Genomic DNA, 19,965 nt, shown 5'->3' with positions numbered 1-19,965 from the left:
AAGTCTGTCTCAGTCTATTCGGGCAGCCAAAACAAAACACTAGAGACTGGGTGCTTTATAAACAACAGAAATTTCTCTCTCACCGTTCTAGAGGCTGGGAAGTTTAGCAGGCATATTTGGTGTCTAGTTTAAAGGCCCTCTTCCTGGTTCATAGACTGTCTTTTCGCCGTCACCTCATGTGGCAGAAAGAGTAAGGGATCTCTGTGGGGTCTCTTTTATAAGAGCACTAATCCCATTCATGAAAACTCCACCCTCATGACCTAATAAGCACATCCCAAAAGCCCTACCTCCTCATACCATCACAAGTGGGCATTAGGTTTCAACAAATTATTTGGGGGGACACAAACATCAGGAGCACTGCAAAGTCCTAACTCCTAGTACCTCAGAATGTGACTGTATTTGGACATAGAATCTTTATAAAGAGGTAATTAAAGTAAAATGAGGTCATTAGGATGGGCCCTAATCCAATATGACTGGTGTCCTTATAAGATGAGGAAATTTGGACACAGACAAGTACAGAGAGAAGTCCACGTGAAGACGGAGATGACCATCTACCGGCCAAGAGAGAGACCTCAGAAGAAACCAACCCTGCTGACACCCTGACCTCAGACTTCTAACCTCCAAAACTGTAATAAAATAAATTTCTGTTTAAGCCACGCAGTCTTTGGTGCTTTGGTACTTTGTTATGACACCCTAGCCAACTAATGCAGTCAGGAATTTACCAGTTTCATTGGTCACTGGTATACTGCTATAATTTTTAAGTGAAACCTATACTTTAAAAAACTAATAATAATAAATTAAATTTTATGTCAAAATATGTCAAGCAGAATTTTAATTTTTAATATATCATTTTATAATGAAATGTCATTAACATTTTAATATAATTTTATTATAATACTGAATAATTCTCTGCAATTTATCTTTTATACTTTTTCCTTTCTAAATAAGATTAAAATCTCCTAGTAAAAGGCGATTTATACTTTATAATATAGTACATGGCATACAAATAAAATCTTAAAAGTATTTAATAGTTAGTTATATCTCAAACTTTATTACTTAATGAATCAGTTTCTATATACTGCTTTCAATCACTTTTTATTAACTGCTTCCAAAACCCGCAACAGGTGCAAGAATAGATTGATGATATCCAAGTAGAGGCTGATGGCAGCTAGTACATACTCTTCAGGTGACAGCCTATGCATCAAGGAGTGTGTGTCATAGATGATGAATCCACAGAAAAGAAGGGCTCCTATAGCAGCCAAGACCAATTCCACTGTCTCACTGTAAAAAAATAACTATAGGCAAGAGATTAAAATAATAATTTTATATTTAAAAACAGCATTAAGAATACTTAAGTTACTTGCTCTTAAGTTACATATTCTACATACGTATTTAATAATTCTGTACAACTTTGAATACAAATGTTAAAAGTAGAAAAAGGCAAGGCAGGTCCACTACTGTTGTATGAAAGGGTGAATGGATAAACCAATGGATATCCTCCTTTTATTAAATTACCCACCTGACTTTGAACAGTAGCATTCCGAATATAAATAATTTAAAATATATTTCTTATTCAGAATTACATGTGCCACTTGAAGGTTAGCAATTACAAGTGAGGGCCTCTTTCTATGTAATTTAACTCATTTGTTCATTCATCTTCCTTTCAATCAATAATATTGGCATAAGACCTTGATTTTTTAAAATGTCATTTAAAAATCATTCTACATACAAATGTTCCCAGATAATTATAACCAAGTGTCTGACCATAAGATGCTTCTTATAGCTTTTTGAGATTATTTATATTTCAAGTTACCATCCTAAAACAACTTACCTTCAAGATTCCTGACAAGCACAAAATCCACAAAGTAGCAAATAGTCTATAAAAACAAAATATTAATAATTTAGAATACTGTTCCTAACCAAAAAACTTTGTAAACCCATTCAACATTTTCTGAAGAAATAAATCCATCCTGATATTTGCCAAAGAATAATTGAAATGTAAGAATTCTTTACTGTACAATGAATAGTGTAGAACACCCAGAAATGGAAAGAACAGGTATCTATTCCACATTTGTTTTTATGGTGTACAAAACTAGTTAAGAGTATCATTTTTAAAGTTTTCAATTGGAACATAAATATTGATATAAGCTAAAAATCATTATAAGTATTTTAATTCGAGAGCTATAAAACTTCTAGAAAATCTATAAATGAACAAATGAAACAAAATTGCATTTTTAAACAAATAACAATAACAAATTATTCTGTGAACATGCATATCCATTAGAGTGATTGGGATTAACAACAGTTTAGACACTGAAGAAGATTATTGAACTTGAAAACAGCAACAGACACTAACCAGAATGAATCAGAGAAAAAAAAGACTAGAAAAAAAAAATGAACAGAGCACCAGTGAACTGTGGGACAACATCAAGAAGCTTAGCAAATATGTAGTTGGAGTCTCAACAGAGAGGAGAAAGAAGGGGAACATAAAAATGTTTGAAGAAATAATGGCCAAAAATGTTCCAAATTTGATTAAAACTTTACACTGACAGATCCAAGAAGCAGAAGAAACATGACAAAAACACACCAAGGAATATCATAATCAGATTACTGAAAATGTTAATCATATTACTGAAAATTACGAAGAAAATGTTAAAGGTAGCTAGGGGATAAAAGACATATGTACAGAGGCACAAAGATAAAAAAGCAGACTTCTTGTCAGAACTACACAAGCCAGAATACAGTGGAGTGACATCTTTAGAGTATTGAAAGTAAACCTAGAATTCTGCACCAGCAAAAATTACTCTCAAAAACAGAAGTAAAATGAAGATTTTTTTGCAGACACACAAAAGCTGACACCAACAGACCAGCACTATAAGAAACGTTAAAAGGAAATTCCTCAGACAGCAAAATATTAGACGGAAATTTGGATCTACACAAAGAAATGGAGAACAGAAACAGTAAATATGAGGGTGAACATAAAAGGCTTTGTCTATATTTTAAATCAAAGATTTAAAAATAAAAGAGCAAAAATAATAATAATAATGTATCATGAGGTTTATAACATATGTGGAACTAAGTTATGGCAACAACAGCACAAAGGTAGAAGAGAAGCAACCTAAGTATACTGTGCATGAAATGGTATATTCTTGAAGGCAGACTATGATGATTTAAAGATGTGTACTGTAAAACCTAGAGCAAGCTCTATTTAAAAGAACTACAGCTAATAACTAATAAAGGAGATAAATGAAATTAAATAATCCAAAAGAAAAAGAGAAAAGAAACAAAGTAACAAAGAATACATAGGACAAACAGAAAGAAAACAAGTGGCAACAGAGTAGGCTTAAGTCCAACCATATCAATAATCACATTAAATATAAATGGTCTAAACAAGCCAATTAATAGCAGAGATGATCAGATTTGACAAAAAGTAAGATCCAATCATATGCTGCCTGCGAGAAAACGATTTTAACTCTAAAGACACAAATAAGCTAAATATAAAAGGATGGAAAAAGATATGCCATGCTAACACAATCAATAGAAAGCTGGGGTGGCTATCTTAACAAAGTAGATTTTAGGGCAAGAATATTACCAGAGATAACCCCTTCATGATGATAAGGGGATCATCAAGAGGACATACAATCCTGAATATTTATGCATATAAAAACAGAGCTTCAAATAACATGAAGCAAAACTTACAGAACTAATAGGAGAAACAAACCAAGCCATACTTGTAGTTGGAGATTTCAACATCACTTTCAAATTAACTGATAGAATAAGCAGGCAGAAAATTAGTAAGCCTGCAGAAGACCTGAATAATGCTATCAAGCTACTTGACCTAATTGACATTTATTAAACACTCATCTAACAACAGCAAAATATACATTCTCCTCTAGTACACAAAGAACATTTACCAAGATATCATAAAATGAATCTCAATAAATGCCAAAAGACTGAAGTCATATAAAATATGTTCTTTAACAAGAATTAAATCAGAAATTAAACATACATAGTATTATAATCCACTTTGGTGAATCAAGGGCATGGTGAGATTCCAGCTCTCAGTTTTCTTGCTGGAATGGCCACAGAATTTCTTGGATACATCTGGTATACTTAAGTTAGACTGATGTATCTTGCCACCTCACCATATAGATCCTTCAGGATTGAAAAGGACTCAGGACCTGCTTTTTCATGCTTAAACCCTAGGGAAACTCCAAAGCTTCTGCACCAAGGAGTATGGGGAAGGTGGTATGAAGAACTGTAAACCAACTGAAATTTTACCTACTTGTAAGCTAGTAAGTTAGTCTGGCAGAATTTCATGGATGTTAAGTAGAAGACATGCGACTCTTAGGTCTGAGATGAAGAGTGGTTTATAACAGCAATAGCAGTAGCTGAAGAACAGGCATAGGAGACAGGTGTTGTGGGAGTAAAGAAATGAAAGAAATAGAGGACAGAAGGTGAAGAAAGAAAATGAGACACTGATATTTAAGATTTCAGCAATGGAACAACCCCTAGTGACGACAATCACTACGATGTGATGTCTACGATGTGGACATGGCAGGAAGATGAAAGCTGCCGAAGTAGAAGAGGTCCAGAGATATCAAGAAGCCAAGGTGATGGATGGGCCTAAAATGCAGTTTGATGCTAACATCTTTAAAGCATGAGGGAGGCTTGACCAAAAAGGGAATGAGTAACAGTAATGAGCAAGAGTATGAAGCATACAGCCAGACAGCATAAACCTTAAAGCAATGAATGTCCAACAGGCTGAGGAATAATGAAAGGAGCATTAGGGGACAGAAGCAGTTTTCAATACTAACCCCCCATCCCAAACAACGTAGGGTGTGGGGGAATGAGCAGCTAGAGAGCAGTGTTCTCAGGGAGGAATCGACTTTCAGCTGAGATAAGGAAGAAGAAAGAATTTATTCTGAAGAGGCTAAAATATAAGGAAGATATATAAGGAGTTCTAGAGACTATAGTAGAGTGGATGGGAGGAAGGGTGCATATGGAGATTGGGATGGGAAGAAGAAGCAGAGAGAGAAACTACATATACAGCATGAATCATATATAACATACAAATATATAAAAAACATCCCCCCCCCAACATACATATAAGACAGGAAAGGAAAAATAATGTTGCCTCTCCCTAAATCAAACTCCATTCTAATACAACTATAAGCATCCTGCACAATTGTCAGTGTTGGCTGACCAACTATATTTTACCCCCATAGAGACTTCTGGTAATCTGGATTACCAGAAAAAAAGGGGGAGGAAAGAAAGTTTTGTAAAACTAGACCACTTGTAAATTTTTAGTGTTGTAACCGGAAAAAGAACAGAAAGTGTTTGAGTGATTATGTGCCAACAGAAGGCCATTGTGAACTGAGGAAAGAGTCTATGCATTCTTATCAAGGTGAGGGTGATACAGTACCATTATCCTAGTATAAAAAGGATCATTCCCTATATTAATTAGTTTGAAGAATGATACAGGTTAATTTAGATGGATCAAAAAGATTTTAAAGTTCATGCAGACTCCTGGGTCACAATTACCTTGCTTTTGCCACAAAGATGTAGATGGTAACATTTGGTAACATTTATGCTAAGACAAAGATCTAAATAATTTAGGTAAATTTCATACCATTTATAAAGCATGCAAGCCTAGCCTCTCCAGAAAGCTTAAATTTTTTCGCATTCACTTCCCTTTCAATACGGGGGAAGCAAAAGACTCAAAGCCACTTTCCATCTCCTAGCATGCTCTGGAAGAGTAGGGCCTGGCCCTAGTACTCAAAGGGATGACCTCTCATTACCCTCCATTTTTAAAGTATCCAAAGCTAACAGTATAGAACTTCTCTCAAAACTAGGTAATACTAAATATACTTATCTATCATAACCATGATATATATAACTTACCCTGCTCCAAATTTGCTGAAATCTCTCTTAGATTGTAGAGTACATACAGTCAAACCGAGAAATACTGCAGTAGTCAGTATAAAAGCTTGCAGAACAATATACACGTCATAGAAGGTAACTGTAAAATTACAAAACAGTGATTTAAAATACATATAAACATACTCAATATAAAAGTTTTTTTCTAGTGGGAAGCAGCCACATAGCACAGGGAGATCAGCTCGGTGCTTTGTGACCACCCAGAGGGGTGGGATAGGAAGGGTGGGAGGGAGACGCAAGAGGGAGGAGATATGGGGATATATGTATATGTATAGCTGATTCACTTTGTTATAAAGCAGAAACTAACACACCATTGTAAAGCAATTATACCCCAATAAAGATGTTAAAAAAAAAAAAGTATTGGTTTCTTTGTACACTTGAAACTAATAAAATTTTATAAATCAACTATACTTCAATTTTTTAAAAAAAGAAATATTAGTGTATGGGAGGATGTAAAAAAAAAAGTTTTTTTTCTGTCATATAACAGAAATGCCTTATTTTGTCCTGTACTACTTGCTAATAAAAACAATTATGGAAAGATTCTTTATTCAGTCTTCAATACTGGTACAGTAAAACCACACCCATAGTGCAATAAACAGGCTCCAAAATATACAACATAAGGGGTCACGTTATTATGAAGTTAAAGAAATGACTAGAGAGATATCACACAGCTAGTTGGTTTAGGAGTTTGGGGGATATGGTGAAATGATTCTCACCCATTTCTGTCCCCACTGCAGTTTATCACCATAGTTGACAGTGGTGACTGTCAACTCTGGCTTAAATATCAATAGGATATTCTATAACAACCTAATTGGGAAAAGAATTTGAAAAAGAATAGATACATGTATATCTATAACTGAATCACTTTGTTGTACACCTGAAACTAACACAACATTGTTAATCAACTATACTCCAATATAAAATAAAAAGTTGAAAAAAATATATATATATATATATCAGTAGGGATGGTTCTGGGTCCTGTGGCTGGCTGGGAATTCCCAGGCAAGAAAAATACTGGGGCTGTCTGGGGCTGTCTGCCATTTACCAACACCATAGGGAACAGAAGCCAACCACTAATTGCTTTATATCCAAATCTGCATTATCTTGGAGTACGTTGTTGGGGGTTTACTGAATATATATCGAATTCCCTTCTGAAGTTTTAGAATGACCATCTGGATTGACTATGGCTACTGTAATACAACTGCTTAACATTTTAACAGAATACTAAATTATAACCTCCTTAAAGGAAATTAAGTACTTTGAACCCAAAACCATTTAAGTAATTTTTAATTTGAGGGGGATTAATTATCCAGTTCTTTCTATTCCTAAATGCTAACTAATTGGACTTTCTCTACTTATGCCATTACAGGGTTAGGAAGATGAACAAAGAAAAGGTAAACCATGAAATCACTTTTGCTTCTCATTAGAAATTTCAGTGTAAGATTAGGTGGATTCCAATAACCCTGAAATAAATCTCTCTCCTACATCCCTTACAAATGGTGGGAGCCAGAGACGACAGAGATGGACTTGATAGTAACATTAATAGTAAGTAACATTAACAGATAATAACACTAATAATAAGTAAATATTAATAATACTTCCTTTCTATGCTGAGAAATTTCAATCCTATTTTTTTTAGTTGTTGTTATTATTTATTTATATTCTGATTCTTTTATAAAAGAGATGAATTACCAAAAAATAGATTCAATAAAACTGGCATAAAAAAGTTAAAAACAGTAATGACAAAATAGGAAGAGATAAATATATTAACAATAAGGATCAACAATTTACTGTTATTGAGAGTAATAGTCAATTCTGATCTTTTTAGTATGCTAGATTAATCATTTTGAGTCAATCAGAATTTTTATTGTTAATAAATCACAAAACTTTTTACTTGAGGCATTACATAGAGTACATCAAGTAACTATAACAGATACTTCCTTTTAAATATATATTTAACACAAAATACAAAACAGAAATGAACAGTTTCTTGTAGTGCCATTTGATAAAATATGAGGATATAATAATAAAGCACAGTTCAATGCAGACAATTTGAGATACTGAGCTTATGTGATGAAAGTACATGGCTCCAAACATGTTATCAGTTCTTCTAAGCTCCCTTTAAATAAGGGAAAAGATTAGCTATGGTTGTCTTATTTTCACAAATGGATAAACAAAATGAATATTGTTCTTATTCCTATTCTTTTCCTAATTCTTTTCCACTTCCTCTAAACTCAGTTAACTACATAAACATTTAATTTTTGCTTATATTTTAGGAATTCTTCATCCTATGCCATATTTTTTAATATGACATTCCATGATGGTAAGCTTTAGCCCCAAACACATTTTTATCCAAAACATTTACCCACATTAAAAAGTTACTGTAACATATGGAAGCACAATTATGGCTTACCAACGAAGGCCACAGTCAGAGCTTCCAACAGTGTCTAAGAAAAAGAAATTGAAATTACATAGGTGCATGTAAAATTTATACTATGTTATGTACATGTTCTAATTTCCAGGAGTTCAATGTGATTCCATATGCATGATCTCATTTTAGCTTCAGAGCAGCCTTGTGAAGTATATGGGACAGATAATAAGCCCACCATAATGAAAATGAGACCTCAATGTATTAAGTGAGAATATTCAGAATTCTTTTTTTTTTTGGCTGTGCAGCACAGCTTGCAGGATCTTAGTTCCCTGACCAGGGACTGAACCCAGGCCACGGCAGTGAAAACACCAAGTCCTAACCACTGGATCGCCAGGGAACTCCTGTGAGAATATTTAGATTCTAACTGTGATCCCATTACTCCTTGAACTCAACTAGATTTTTCATATCTGTAACAGGAAGATTCTAAAAGTAATACAGAAAATTCTATTTTTCTCACTTACTACAATGTAAATAAAAATGAAACTGCAAATCATATGCACATTTATAAAAACCTCACTACCTCACACAAACAAACACAGGAAGAATAAAATATTTAAGTAGTACTTTGGTGTGGCAGAGTCTTGAAACTGTCTCTGAATATTCTTTTTTTTCTTTCTTCCTTAGTAACAGAATTTTTGCTTCAACACACAACTGTTCAGATTAATCATTACATTTTTCAGCCTCCCTTGCAGCTAGATCTGGTCACAAGACTATATTCTAGTCAACAGAATGTGAGCAGAGAGGCATACAACTTCAAAAAGCAAAAAGGCTTGCTCTCTCCTTTCTCTCTTCATTTTTTTAAATAAATGGATAGAATGTAGATATGGTGGTGAGCTATCTTATACCATGCAACACTTTAGAAATGTCTGAACCATAGCAGATGAATGGGCCCCTGAGAAGTTCCCTAAACAGTCACTCAGATTTTTATATGAAAGAGAAGTAAACCACCTTGTTTAAGCCATTGTTATTTTGTCATTGTTTAAGCCATGTCAAAAGTAGCTAAACCCATATCCTAAATAAGAGTTAGGGATATTGAGCTTCATCCTCTAGCTTCTCTTTCCCCTTAATTACATATCTTTGTTTTACATGCTTACTCTAGTTAGATTTTATCTGATAGAAGATTATCATAAAGGTAAAGCCTTGAATTTTTTTAAAAAACTCATTAATTTTGTTCTGTTACTGTAACATATGTATATGCATTCAATTAAATAAATAAATTTAAAACTCAGGAATAAATGTTAAAGGAACAGATATTGCCAAAGTACTCACAAATCCAAAAAGCAGGTACAGGTTAAGGGGATGCTTATGTCTGTTTAAAGTCAAGGCGAAAATCAAACCCAAAGATCCAAGGGCACACACCAAAATTAAGGCAGGACTGAAAGACAAAAAATTAAATCATTCTCAAGTTAAAAAATACTATAGTTTTATGCAATTTAATAAAATTTGTCTATGTATTTGTGAAAGTACAGGAAAAAAAAAATCTGAAAGGATCTACACCAAACTGTCAAAAGAAATTATTTATCCATGGGGAAAATTTGAGGACAGTGAGATGGGGAGGAGCAGGAAGACAAAGAATCTTCCCCACAGGGACGTCCCTGGTGGCGCAGTGGTTAAGAATCCGCCTGCCAATGCAGGGGACACGGGTTCGAGCCCTGGTCCAGGAAGATCCCACATGCCTCAGAGCAATAAGCCCGTGCACCACAACTACTGAGCCTGCGCTCTAGAGCCTGTGAGCCACAACTACTGAGCCCACGTGCCACAATTACTGAAGCCCACAGGCTCCACAAGAGAAGCCACTGCAATGAGAAGCCCACACACTGCAACAAAGAGTAGCCCCCATGCGTCGCAACTAGAGAAAGTCCGTGAGCAGCAACAAAGACCCAATGCAGCCAAAAATAAATTAATTTTAAAAAAACAAAAAGAAGAATCTTCCCCACAATGAATGGGGAAGACTTAGCCTTTTTACTTCATGAACTTCTAACATACTTGAATAATTTTTGCAATTAGCATACTGCTTTTTTAAACTAAAATACAATACATAAAAACTATTAAATAATAAACCAATTTTATACCTAACTACTTTTTTTAGGGTATTTACTATATAGCTGTAATTTAAATTAAAGAACTTTACTCCAAATAGCAGACTAATAGTTCAAGATTCCCCTTTCGTAAAGGGAGAATAGAAATTATCGACTTCTAAGAAAATATTCATTCTCTACTTTTCCTTTCCTTTAATATAAAGAACCTGTATTACTTTTAGCCGTGGAAATAATTATTTTGGAGGTCAGATCTTAAACAAATTAGGGATGAATCATATGGAACTCCTTTGAAAACTTTTCAGTGAAATTTTCCTAGCTGTGAACCAACACTAAGGTAAGTTAAACTTTTTTTAAGTACCTTTACTTTTCAAGCACTGTCTTGGGCTTCGGGGACAGGGCATAAGTCTAATAAACACACAAAAAACTAAGACTTAAAAAAACTGCATACACAGTTAAAAATTCTTAATACTATTCCAGGAGATGAGGATTTAACCCTATGAAATTAAGCTAAAAAGTTTAGAGGTAAATACCACATTGTAGAACATTTTCCTTATCAAAACTTATTTACAAGAGTTAATAATGAACCTTTTTTACATTCTAACCTTAAAAGTTAATAGAAAAAAAACCCTAACTGCTCATATTATGCCCTTTCAGTGATATGCAACGGCTGAAAATGATTCAGAACCATGTCATTACCTTACCTTTCGTGAACAAATGTCCGTATAGAATCAAAGTATAAAAAAAACGTGGATGTCACTGTAGTTAAGAGAACTTGCAGAGAAAGGATGCTGTAGACTTTTCTTAGAAAGGCTGAAAGAGAAAAAAGTTACACATGACTATTTTCTTAAGCATTTATCAGAGAACAGCAAGATCAAATTTCTTCTTAGAAACATTAAATTGTTATATGAATTCTTTTTTAAATCTTAATCCAAATAATGCAATCTGTAACTAAAACTAAAAACAAAAACAAAAACACCTCCCAAAATATCAAAAATATTAAGTGATAACTATCCTACAGGAAGCATGAGCTTAAAAAAAATTAAGTTAATGGCCCAGAATACAAATGTTTTCATCAAAATAAAAAGAAAACATTAAATGCATATTTGTAAAACATACAACAAAGCAAAAGATTAAAAACAGAACATTTTAAAGAACTTCCTATGTTGAAACTGAGAAGCAGGAATAGAAAGCATATGGTTAGATATAAAATTAAAAGAGAAATCTTAATTTCCAAGCAATACAAATGTTTCCCCAAAATGAAATTCTCCATAAAAGGCAAAAAATATTTAAACTTACTTTCACTCACCTATTTTTATTTCTCACTTCTAGTACCTTTACCTCTAGTTTCTATATAAGAAATTCTTACTTTCAAAATATTACCGACATCCATATATCAACTCCAAGGCCTAATGATCTAAAAATACTTATTAAGGTCTTCTGAGCTACAGATGTCATAAATGATACAGTGAACACCCAATTCACCACCAGCTTCAGAAATAAAACATTAACAACAGTTCCCACCTCTCCTTAACAAACTGCTAATCATCTTTCAAGATTCTCCCTTTCTCGGGACTTCCCTACTGGTCCATTGGTTAAGACTCGGCACTTCCACTGCAGGGGGCCTGGGTTCGATCCCTGGTCAGGGAACTAGATCTGGCATGCCACAATTAAGAGCCTGCATGCCACAACTAAAAGATCCCGCAGGCCGCAACTAAGACCCGACGCAGCCAAACAAATAAATAATAAATGTTTAAAAAAAAAAATTCAGCCTTTCTCAGTTCCCCAGTCTGAATTAAATGTTCCTCCTCATGTTCCCAAGGGACCCTAAATATACTTCTAGTCACTTTATTTTATAGTGATAAGTCTACTTGTCTTTCACTATTAGACTATAAAGACTAAAAAGCTCCCTAATAATAGGATAATAATATTCATTTTTATACTCCTAGCACCCAGCCAAGGAGTTGGCACAGAATAAGTACTCATTAAATTTTATTTGCTTTTAAATAAACTTATATTGAATTAATGAAAAGTGAGGGAATTAATTCCAGTCAGGGAAAAGGTCTTATTCTGAAACAATAATGGAGCCACATAACTTCTACAGAGCATTGTTCTTAGGCAAGAAAAACACTACTGAATGACTTTTACCCAACAAAAGATGTGATATTGTCTCTTGACTCTCATGACAAGGCGAATATGATAAATGTTCTCTTTGAAAATAAATTCCTACCAAAGACCTGGTTCTTCAAGGAATGATGAAGTGCTTTGACGGCATGTCTGCCAAATATCGAGTAATAAATATTTTATAAGAATAAGGGGGGCTTCCCTGGTGGCGCAGTGGTTGAGAATCCGCCTGCCAATGCAGGGGACACGGGTTCGAGCCCTGGTCTGGGAAGATCCCACATGCTGCAGAGCGACTGGGCCTGTGAGCAACAACTACTGAGCCTGCGCGTCTGGAGCCTGTGCTCCACAACAAGAGAGGCCGCGATAGTGAGAGGCCCGCGCACCGCGATGAAGAGTGGCCCCCACTTGCCACAACTAGAGAAAGCCCTCACAGAGAAGCGAAGACCCAACACAGCCAAAAATTAATTAATTAATTAATTTTAAAAAAAAAAGAATAAGGGAATTTTCATAAATACTAAAGATTTAATTCTTAAAGGCCCTGCAATTAAATCTTAATCAGTGTTTCCTTCTGGCACCCTTTCCAAAACATACAGTGAGTTTTTCCTCATGTCTTAAACAGGTTTTAATGAACGTATATCGTAACCAGTGACTCACAGTCACAGTGAGAATCAGTCACGGATTCACAGTGAGAATCAGTCCTACTTTGGCAGAGGTAATCTTGAACAAAAAGGAGATAAATAGTGTTCATTTCCACAACCAATCTACAACTTACTTTCTTAAAAAGGCCCTGATGTCTGCAAGCTTTGGGAAGTCGTTTCCGCCTTTTTCACAAAAGCAAAGAATCTACCATAGACAATGTTATCTGGGCTATGTTTCCGCAAATTTAATTCTAAACCAAAGGTCAAACCATTACTCCCCCAAGGGATTTTCTGGACTGTAAAAAAATCATATTCTTTACTTTTGATACCCTACAATGTACCTTATGTAACTCAAATCCATTGCACATAATATATATTCTCAGTTAAGCAGTGAAAGTCAATGTTAATCCTTAACATTTTATGGACCTGTTCTACAGTCAAAACAGTGTGTTTAATGTTTATTTATATATGTGCTTGTGCACAAGTGCATATGTGATAAAAGACTGAAAGAATACAAGTGAAGGTGTTAATAATGGTTTTCTTTGGGCAGTATGACTGAAGGTGATTTCCATGTTCAACTGGTCTTTGTTAATCTGTGTTTTTTTAATATATCACCAATAAATATTTATTACTTTTGTAATAGAAAAACATTTTAAAGAAACCTATGCAGGGGGTTTCACTGGTGGCGCAGTGGTTAAGAATCCATCCACCTGCCAATGCAGGGGACACGGGTTCAAGCCCTGGTCCGGGAAGATCCCACATGCCGCGGAGCAACTAAGCCCGTGCGCCACAACTACTGAGCCTGCGCTCTAGGGCCCGCGAGCCACAACTACTGAAGCCCGTGCACCTAGAGCCCGTGGTCCGCAACAAGAGAAGCCACCGCAACGAGAAGCCCACGCACCGCAACGAAGAGTAGCCCCCGCTCGCCGCAACTAGAGAAAGCCCACACGCAGCAATGAAGACCCAATGCAGCCAAAAATAAAATAAATCAAAAAAAAAAAAAGAAACCTATGCTAAGCCAATAAATTCATCATAAAAATAATCCTTATGCAGATACTCTAGATCACAGCTTTTCTATACTCTTCAAAAACGAGAACTTAAATCAAATCTCACAAAAAGTAACACCTGACACCCATTTTGAATAACTAACATAAAAAGTGGCAAAAGATATACATACGCAGCTCACAGGGAAAAATAGAAGATCTGATATGAAAAGAAAACAAGCCAAACAGCAATCTTTCAATTTTTTTCTTTTTTTTTTTTTGAGTCCTAATTTCTCCCCTTCTACTTCTCCCCTTTCTACTCAAACTTAACAGGCTAAACCACGAACTCTTCATTTCTACCCAATCTGTAACCAGCACCAACATCCCCCAAGCCAAAAATGTAGGAGTCATCTCTCATTCCCCTCCCTTTTCCCAACCCATCAACTACCATAGCTTCCACCTGCAAAGTCGACCACCTCTTTGGTCTCCTCTGCAGCCTCTCCAGTCTTATGATCTCTCACCTGGACTGTTAGAGCAGCCTTCTAATTGGGCTCTACGCTTTCACTGGTCCCACCTGTAGTCCCAACCCATTCTCCACAGCTGTCAGCAATCTTTTTGTAAAGTAATCCGTATCACGTGACTCCCTGCTTAACTACTTTTAATGGTTTCCCTTAAACTTAGAATAAAACTTTGAAGATTCTATGAGGCCTACAGGCCCTACATGATATGGAACGTCTCTAACCTCATCTCATACTACTCTTCCTTTTCCTCACCATGTATTACCCTCACTAGCCACCTTTCTGTTCCCCAAACATGCCAAATCCTTCCTGCTTCTGGGCCTTTGCCCTTGCTGTTTCCTCTGCCTGAAATGCCCTTATCATTCTTTACATGAAATGATGGTTTAACTTTTGACACTCCCTTCAAGTGACTCACTTCTAACAAAAAGAATAAGGCAGAAGCGGCAGTGTGTATTATTTCTAAGTCATAAAAGGCAACACCTGTCAACTATACCTCAATAAAAAAATTTTTAAGGCAATATGGCTATACCTACTTGCTCTTTCTTAGATCACTTGCTCTAGAGCAGCGTTTATCAACCTTTTTTTTGTCATTGCCCATCTAAGAAGCCTTCTGAACGTTTTTATCCTAATAGACCTCCAATAAAATTTTAATGCCACAGGGACTTCCCTGGCGGTCCAGTGGTTAGGGCTCCACACTTTCACTGCTGAGGGCCCAGGTTCAATCCCTGGTCGGGGAACTAGGATCCCAAAAGCCACGTGGCGTGGCCAAATTAAAAAAAAAAAATTTAATGCCACAAATATACTGTACATATGTTTATGTATCACAACTCTTTGGAAGGCTACAAGCCATTGAAATACCTGAGATTTTTTGCTCTCCACCTCAGGAACCAATTTTCACCCTCTTGGAGGCAATACTGTCCCCACTGAGAATGAACACTGTAGGAGAAGCCAGCTGCCAATGCTGTGAGGAATCTCAAGCAGCCTTCTGGAAAGATCCATGAGAAAGTGAGGTCTCCTGCCAACAGCCAGTGAGAAACTGAAGCCTTCTGCTAACAGTGATGTGAGTGAGCCTTCCTACAAGCGCATCCTTCACCACCAGTCAGGACTTCAGATGACTGCAGCCTCAGCCAGCATCCTGACTACACCTGTGACAAATCCTGAGCTAGAATCTCTCAGCTCCCTGGCTCCTAGAAACTGATAATAAACATTTATTCAAGCCACTAAGTTTTGTGGTAATTTGTTACACAGCAATAAAGACTAATACAGATTTTGGTACCTGGAAGTGGGATGCTGCTGTACCAAAAACCTCAAATATGGAAGAGGCTTTGGAACCAGGTAGTGGGTAGAAGTGGGTAGGTCTTTGCGGTGAAAGCTCAAAGAGCCTTGAAGAAACTATAGAAGGATGACGCCTTTACGGAGGCTGTGGGTAAAGACTTAAAGAGAGGAAAATCTTATGGAAACTGGAGGAAACGGAATCCTTGTTATGTACTGGCAAAAAATTTAGCAACACTGTCACCTGTGGGAACATGGAAAGTAGAAGATGTGCCTAATGAAGTGGTGATCAAAGTAAGGAGATTTCCAGACAGAGCATGCACTTGCTGCCTTCTCGCTGCTCATACTAAAATGCAAGAGATGACACAGCATGTGATTATAAAATCCTTTGTTAGAACCTCACAAAGGGACTTCCCTGGCGGTCCAGTGGTTAAGACTCTGCTTCCACTGCAGGGCGCACGAGTTCCAGCCCTGGTCAGGGAACTAAGATCCCGCATGCCGTGTGGCGCGGCCAAAAAGAAAAGAAAACAAAACGAACCTCACAAATATGCAACATTGTACTTCAGAAAAAATCATTCAAACAATAGGGCTTCTGAGAGGCTTGAGGAAATAGTCACTCATCAGTCTCAGCCAAAACTCACTCTAAGACATTTGGGTGTGGCTTTTATTTAATGGAGTGAACCTCAGTAAGAATCACAGGAGACCCACAAAGTTTTTTGAAGAATTTTATTGGCAAAAATACCACCAAATTATGCTTATCTTACCTTTGGATGTTGGGTGTGTGGATACAGGTAATTAAAAAATTCTTTAGTTCCGCAGAGTCTGAGAGGAAATGTACTCAGAGGAGCTATACTTAAGGAACCATACCCAAGGAGCCTCATCCATACCTTTAGATGACAAGATTCTGAACTTTGAGCTGATGTTATGATAGGATAAGACTTTTGGAGGGTCTTAGCTTGCATGTGGAAGAAAGAAAAATAATTTGTAGCCAGAGGGAAATAAATATGCCTGTAAGTTCTTTGACACATCTTCAAAAGGTGAGCCTAAATACCCTCCCCTTGAATGTGGACTGGACTTAGGAACTTGCTTCTAATAAATACAATAAGGAAGATGTGATGGTGTGTGGGACTGCCATGACTAGGTCATAAAAGACACTGTAGCTTCCTCGATGGTCTCTCACGGATTGCTTGCTCTTGAGGAAGCCAGCCACCATGCCCATGACACTCATGCAGTCTATGGAAAGGTCATGTGGCAAAGAACTAAGGCCTCTGTCAACATCTGCATGAATGAGGTTTCCAGGAAGCGGATCCTCCAGACCGGTCAAGCCCTAGCTGATTGCAGCCCCAGCCCACAGCTTGGGTGGACTCTCGAGACACCCTGCACCAGAGCCACCTAGCTAAACCTCTCCCAGATTCTTGACTCTCAGAAACTGTGTGAGGTAATAACTATGTGTTGTTTTAAGTGTCTAAAATTTGGGGTAATTTTTAATAAAGCAATAGATAACTAATACACCTGGCTAGCTCCTTCCAATACAACACAACTGCCATCTCCTTTAAGAGTTCTTTTCCTGGCCGTTCCTGAACTAAAATTGCTGCTATTCTAGACCCTAGTGTCTACTCCATCACTGTTTCTTTTCTTCAGGGAACTTAGCACTGTTAGTAGTCTGTTTGTTTGCTTGACTCTTTAGGGTCTATCTCCCCTACTCCTCCACCCAAATAACAACTCTAGAGAACTGAAATATTATCTGGTTACTTCTATATCCCTAATATTGGTAGGGAGCCCAATAAAGTTGCGTAAACAAAGAAAAATGCTCACCTTCACTCACCTAAAGAAATGTAGATTAAAATAAGATAACATGTTGTACCCACAACAAGAGTCAGTAAACTACAGCTAAGGGACAAACCCAGCACATCACCTGACCTTGTAGGCGTTACTGGGCACAGTCACACTGTCACGTGTGTGTCCTCTATAGCTGCTCTTGCACCACGATGGCAGAGCTGTGCCACAGTGTCCTTAGAACCCACAAAGCTGAAAATATTTACCATTTGGCCCTTTGTAGAAAATGTTTGCCAACCCCTGATCTACCAGATTGCCAGATACTAAAAAGTTTGATGATCTCAGTGTTGGTGAGGGTGCAATAATAGAAGTAATACAATAGAAAATTGTACTTTCCTCATATACAAATAATACAATGGAAAATCATTCAGCCTTAAAAAGGAAACTCTGACGCATGCTATAAAATGAACACACCCTGAAAATATGCTAATTGAAATATACTAGTCACAAAAAGACAAATACTGTATGAGTCCACTCATATGAAGTTATCTAGAGTGGTCAAATTCATAAAACAAAAAAGTAGAGTGGTGGGGCTCGGGAGAGGGGAAAGTGGCAAGTTGTTTGATGGGTACAGAGCTCCAGTTTTGCAAGATGAAAAAGTTCTAGTGATTAGTTGCATAACAATGTGAATATATTTAACACTACACACTGACCTGTACACTTAAAAATGGTTAAGATGCTAAATTTTTAATGCTGTATGTATTCTACCACAATTTAAAATTTTTTTTATTAAAAAAACTGAGTTCTATTGCCAAAATAGTTCCAAAATTCACTTCCAGAAACACAGATCAAGATTCTTAGCGCGTGAGCGCTTCATAAGTCCTCTCCCAGAACAAGTTCCAGCTGCCGGATAGGATGAAAATCTGCTGCAGCTTCTGTGATCAATTGGCTGAACTAGAGCGGACAATGAATTCCACTTACATGAAGCTGAGCATTTTAAATTCAAAATAATTTCTACCCGCTGGATATTACATAATAACTTATAACTAACATGGCATTTTGACTGACCTAGGACACTTCCATTCCCAGCAAGTGCCTCAACAATACTCACACCTATGTTGAGTTTTACGTCCTGCAGAGAGAAAACAGTAAACAAGATAGATACGGTCCCTGCCCTCACAGTTCTTACAATCCAGCAAAGAAGACAAGGACATGGAACCTGGAAACAAGTTCACACCCCCTAAACCAAAAACATCCAAGCAGATAACTCCATTCACGGGTACGTCACGATGATCACATAATAAACTTATTTTAACCGAAAAAATAACTCCAGGTTTCTCTTAACTGAAAGATGCCACATTCAGGCTACTGAGGTTTTCAACTCTCCCCTTCTCCACCGAAGACAGGATTTAAGGCACGATGGGTTCAGGTTTCTGAGCGCACAGCTGGGGGACCACCTCCTCTCCCTCTGAGCCCCCGCGGAGGGAGAACGCTCTTCCTCCGAGCCGGCGGGGCCGGCAGGAGAAGGAAAGGCTGCCCTCTGAACCCCAGGACACCGGCGCTCTCCCCCGAGCCCGGCCGGTGAGGATGCTCGCCTCAGAGGCCGGCGGCGCGGCGGGACCGACTAGGGGCGGCCGGGACGTGCCCGGCGACGTACCCATTCGGATGTGCACGTTGGCGGAGGCCACGCAGCTGCCATAGTTGAAGTCGTCCTCGATGGAGGAGCAGGGGTAGCGAGGGTCAGGGTCCGCCATGTCCGAACGGCACACCCAACTACCTTTCCGAGCTGAGACGACGCCAGCACAACAGCCTCCAAGCCACTTCCGGAGGAAGCGGTCCAGCCCCAACTAGCCGAGCGGCTGCGGCCGAGCCAAGCCCCAACTAATCGATGATCTCGCCTCAAAACTTCAGTTAGGCTGAGAAAAAGGAGATGGCTTCAGATGAGGGTGGGAGAGAAAACGAGTTACATTCTCGGCGTCATCTGAAGTGAAGGTTTTCTCAGATTTTCCTCCACAAGCTTCTTAAATCTTCTGACCTGGACAGTTGCTAAAAGTGATAAAAGCGAAGTCGCATTCATCCTTCCTTTCAACAAATACCCATCTCATTCATATACTCTGTCAATAATCACACTAGGGAGACACTTAATTACATTATTTTTATTGAAGTATAGTTGATTTTATTTACACTATTTTTAATAATAACAATCCCTAAAATTATTGAGCACTTTCTATAAACCAGGCTTTCTTA

General features: G+C 37.3%; 1 protein-coding gene across 1 annotated transcript; it reads right to left on the bottom strand.

Moving 5' to 3' along the window:
• Window positions 1–1,032: 1,032 nt before the first annotated feature.
• On the bottom strand, window positions 1,033–19,556 carry TMBIM4 (transmembrane BAX inhibitor motif containing 4). Its single transcript, XM_082422912.1, has 7 exons — window positions 19,376–19,556; window positions 11,112–11,220; window positions 9,641–9,746; window positions 8,354–8,387; window positions 5,905–6,022; window positions 1,832–1,877; window positions 1,033–1,295 (listed from the first exon to the last, which is right to left on the bottom strand). The coding sequence occupies exons 1-7, from the start codon at window positions 19,470–19,472 to the stop codon at window positions 1,089–1,091; spliced, it is 717 nt and encodes a 238-aa protein (XP_082279038.1). The 5' UTR covers window positions 19,473–19,556; the 3' UTR covers window positions 1,033–1,088.
• Between the last annotated feature and the right edge of the window lie 409 nt (window positions 19,557–19,965).

The sequence above is a fragment of the Balaenoptera physalus genome, assembly GCF_965194825.1.
Source record: "Balaenoptera physalus genome assembly, chromosome: 13".
NCBI lineage: Eukaryota > Metazoa > Chordata > Mammalia > Artiodactyla > Balaenopteridae > Balaenoptera > Balaenoptera physalus.
Note: the sequence above shows the minus strand (reverse complement) of the source record. Positions and strands in the feature narration are given on the sequence as shown.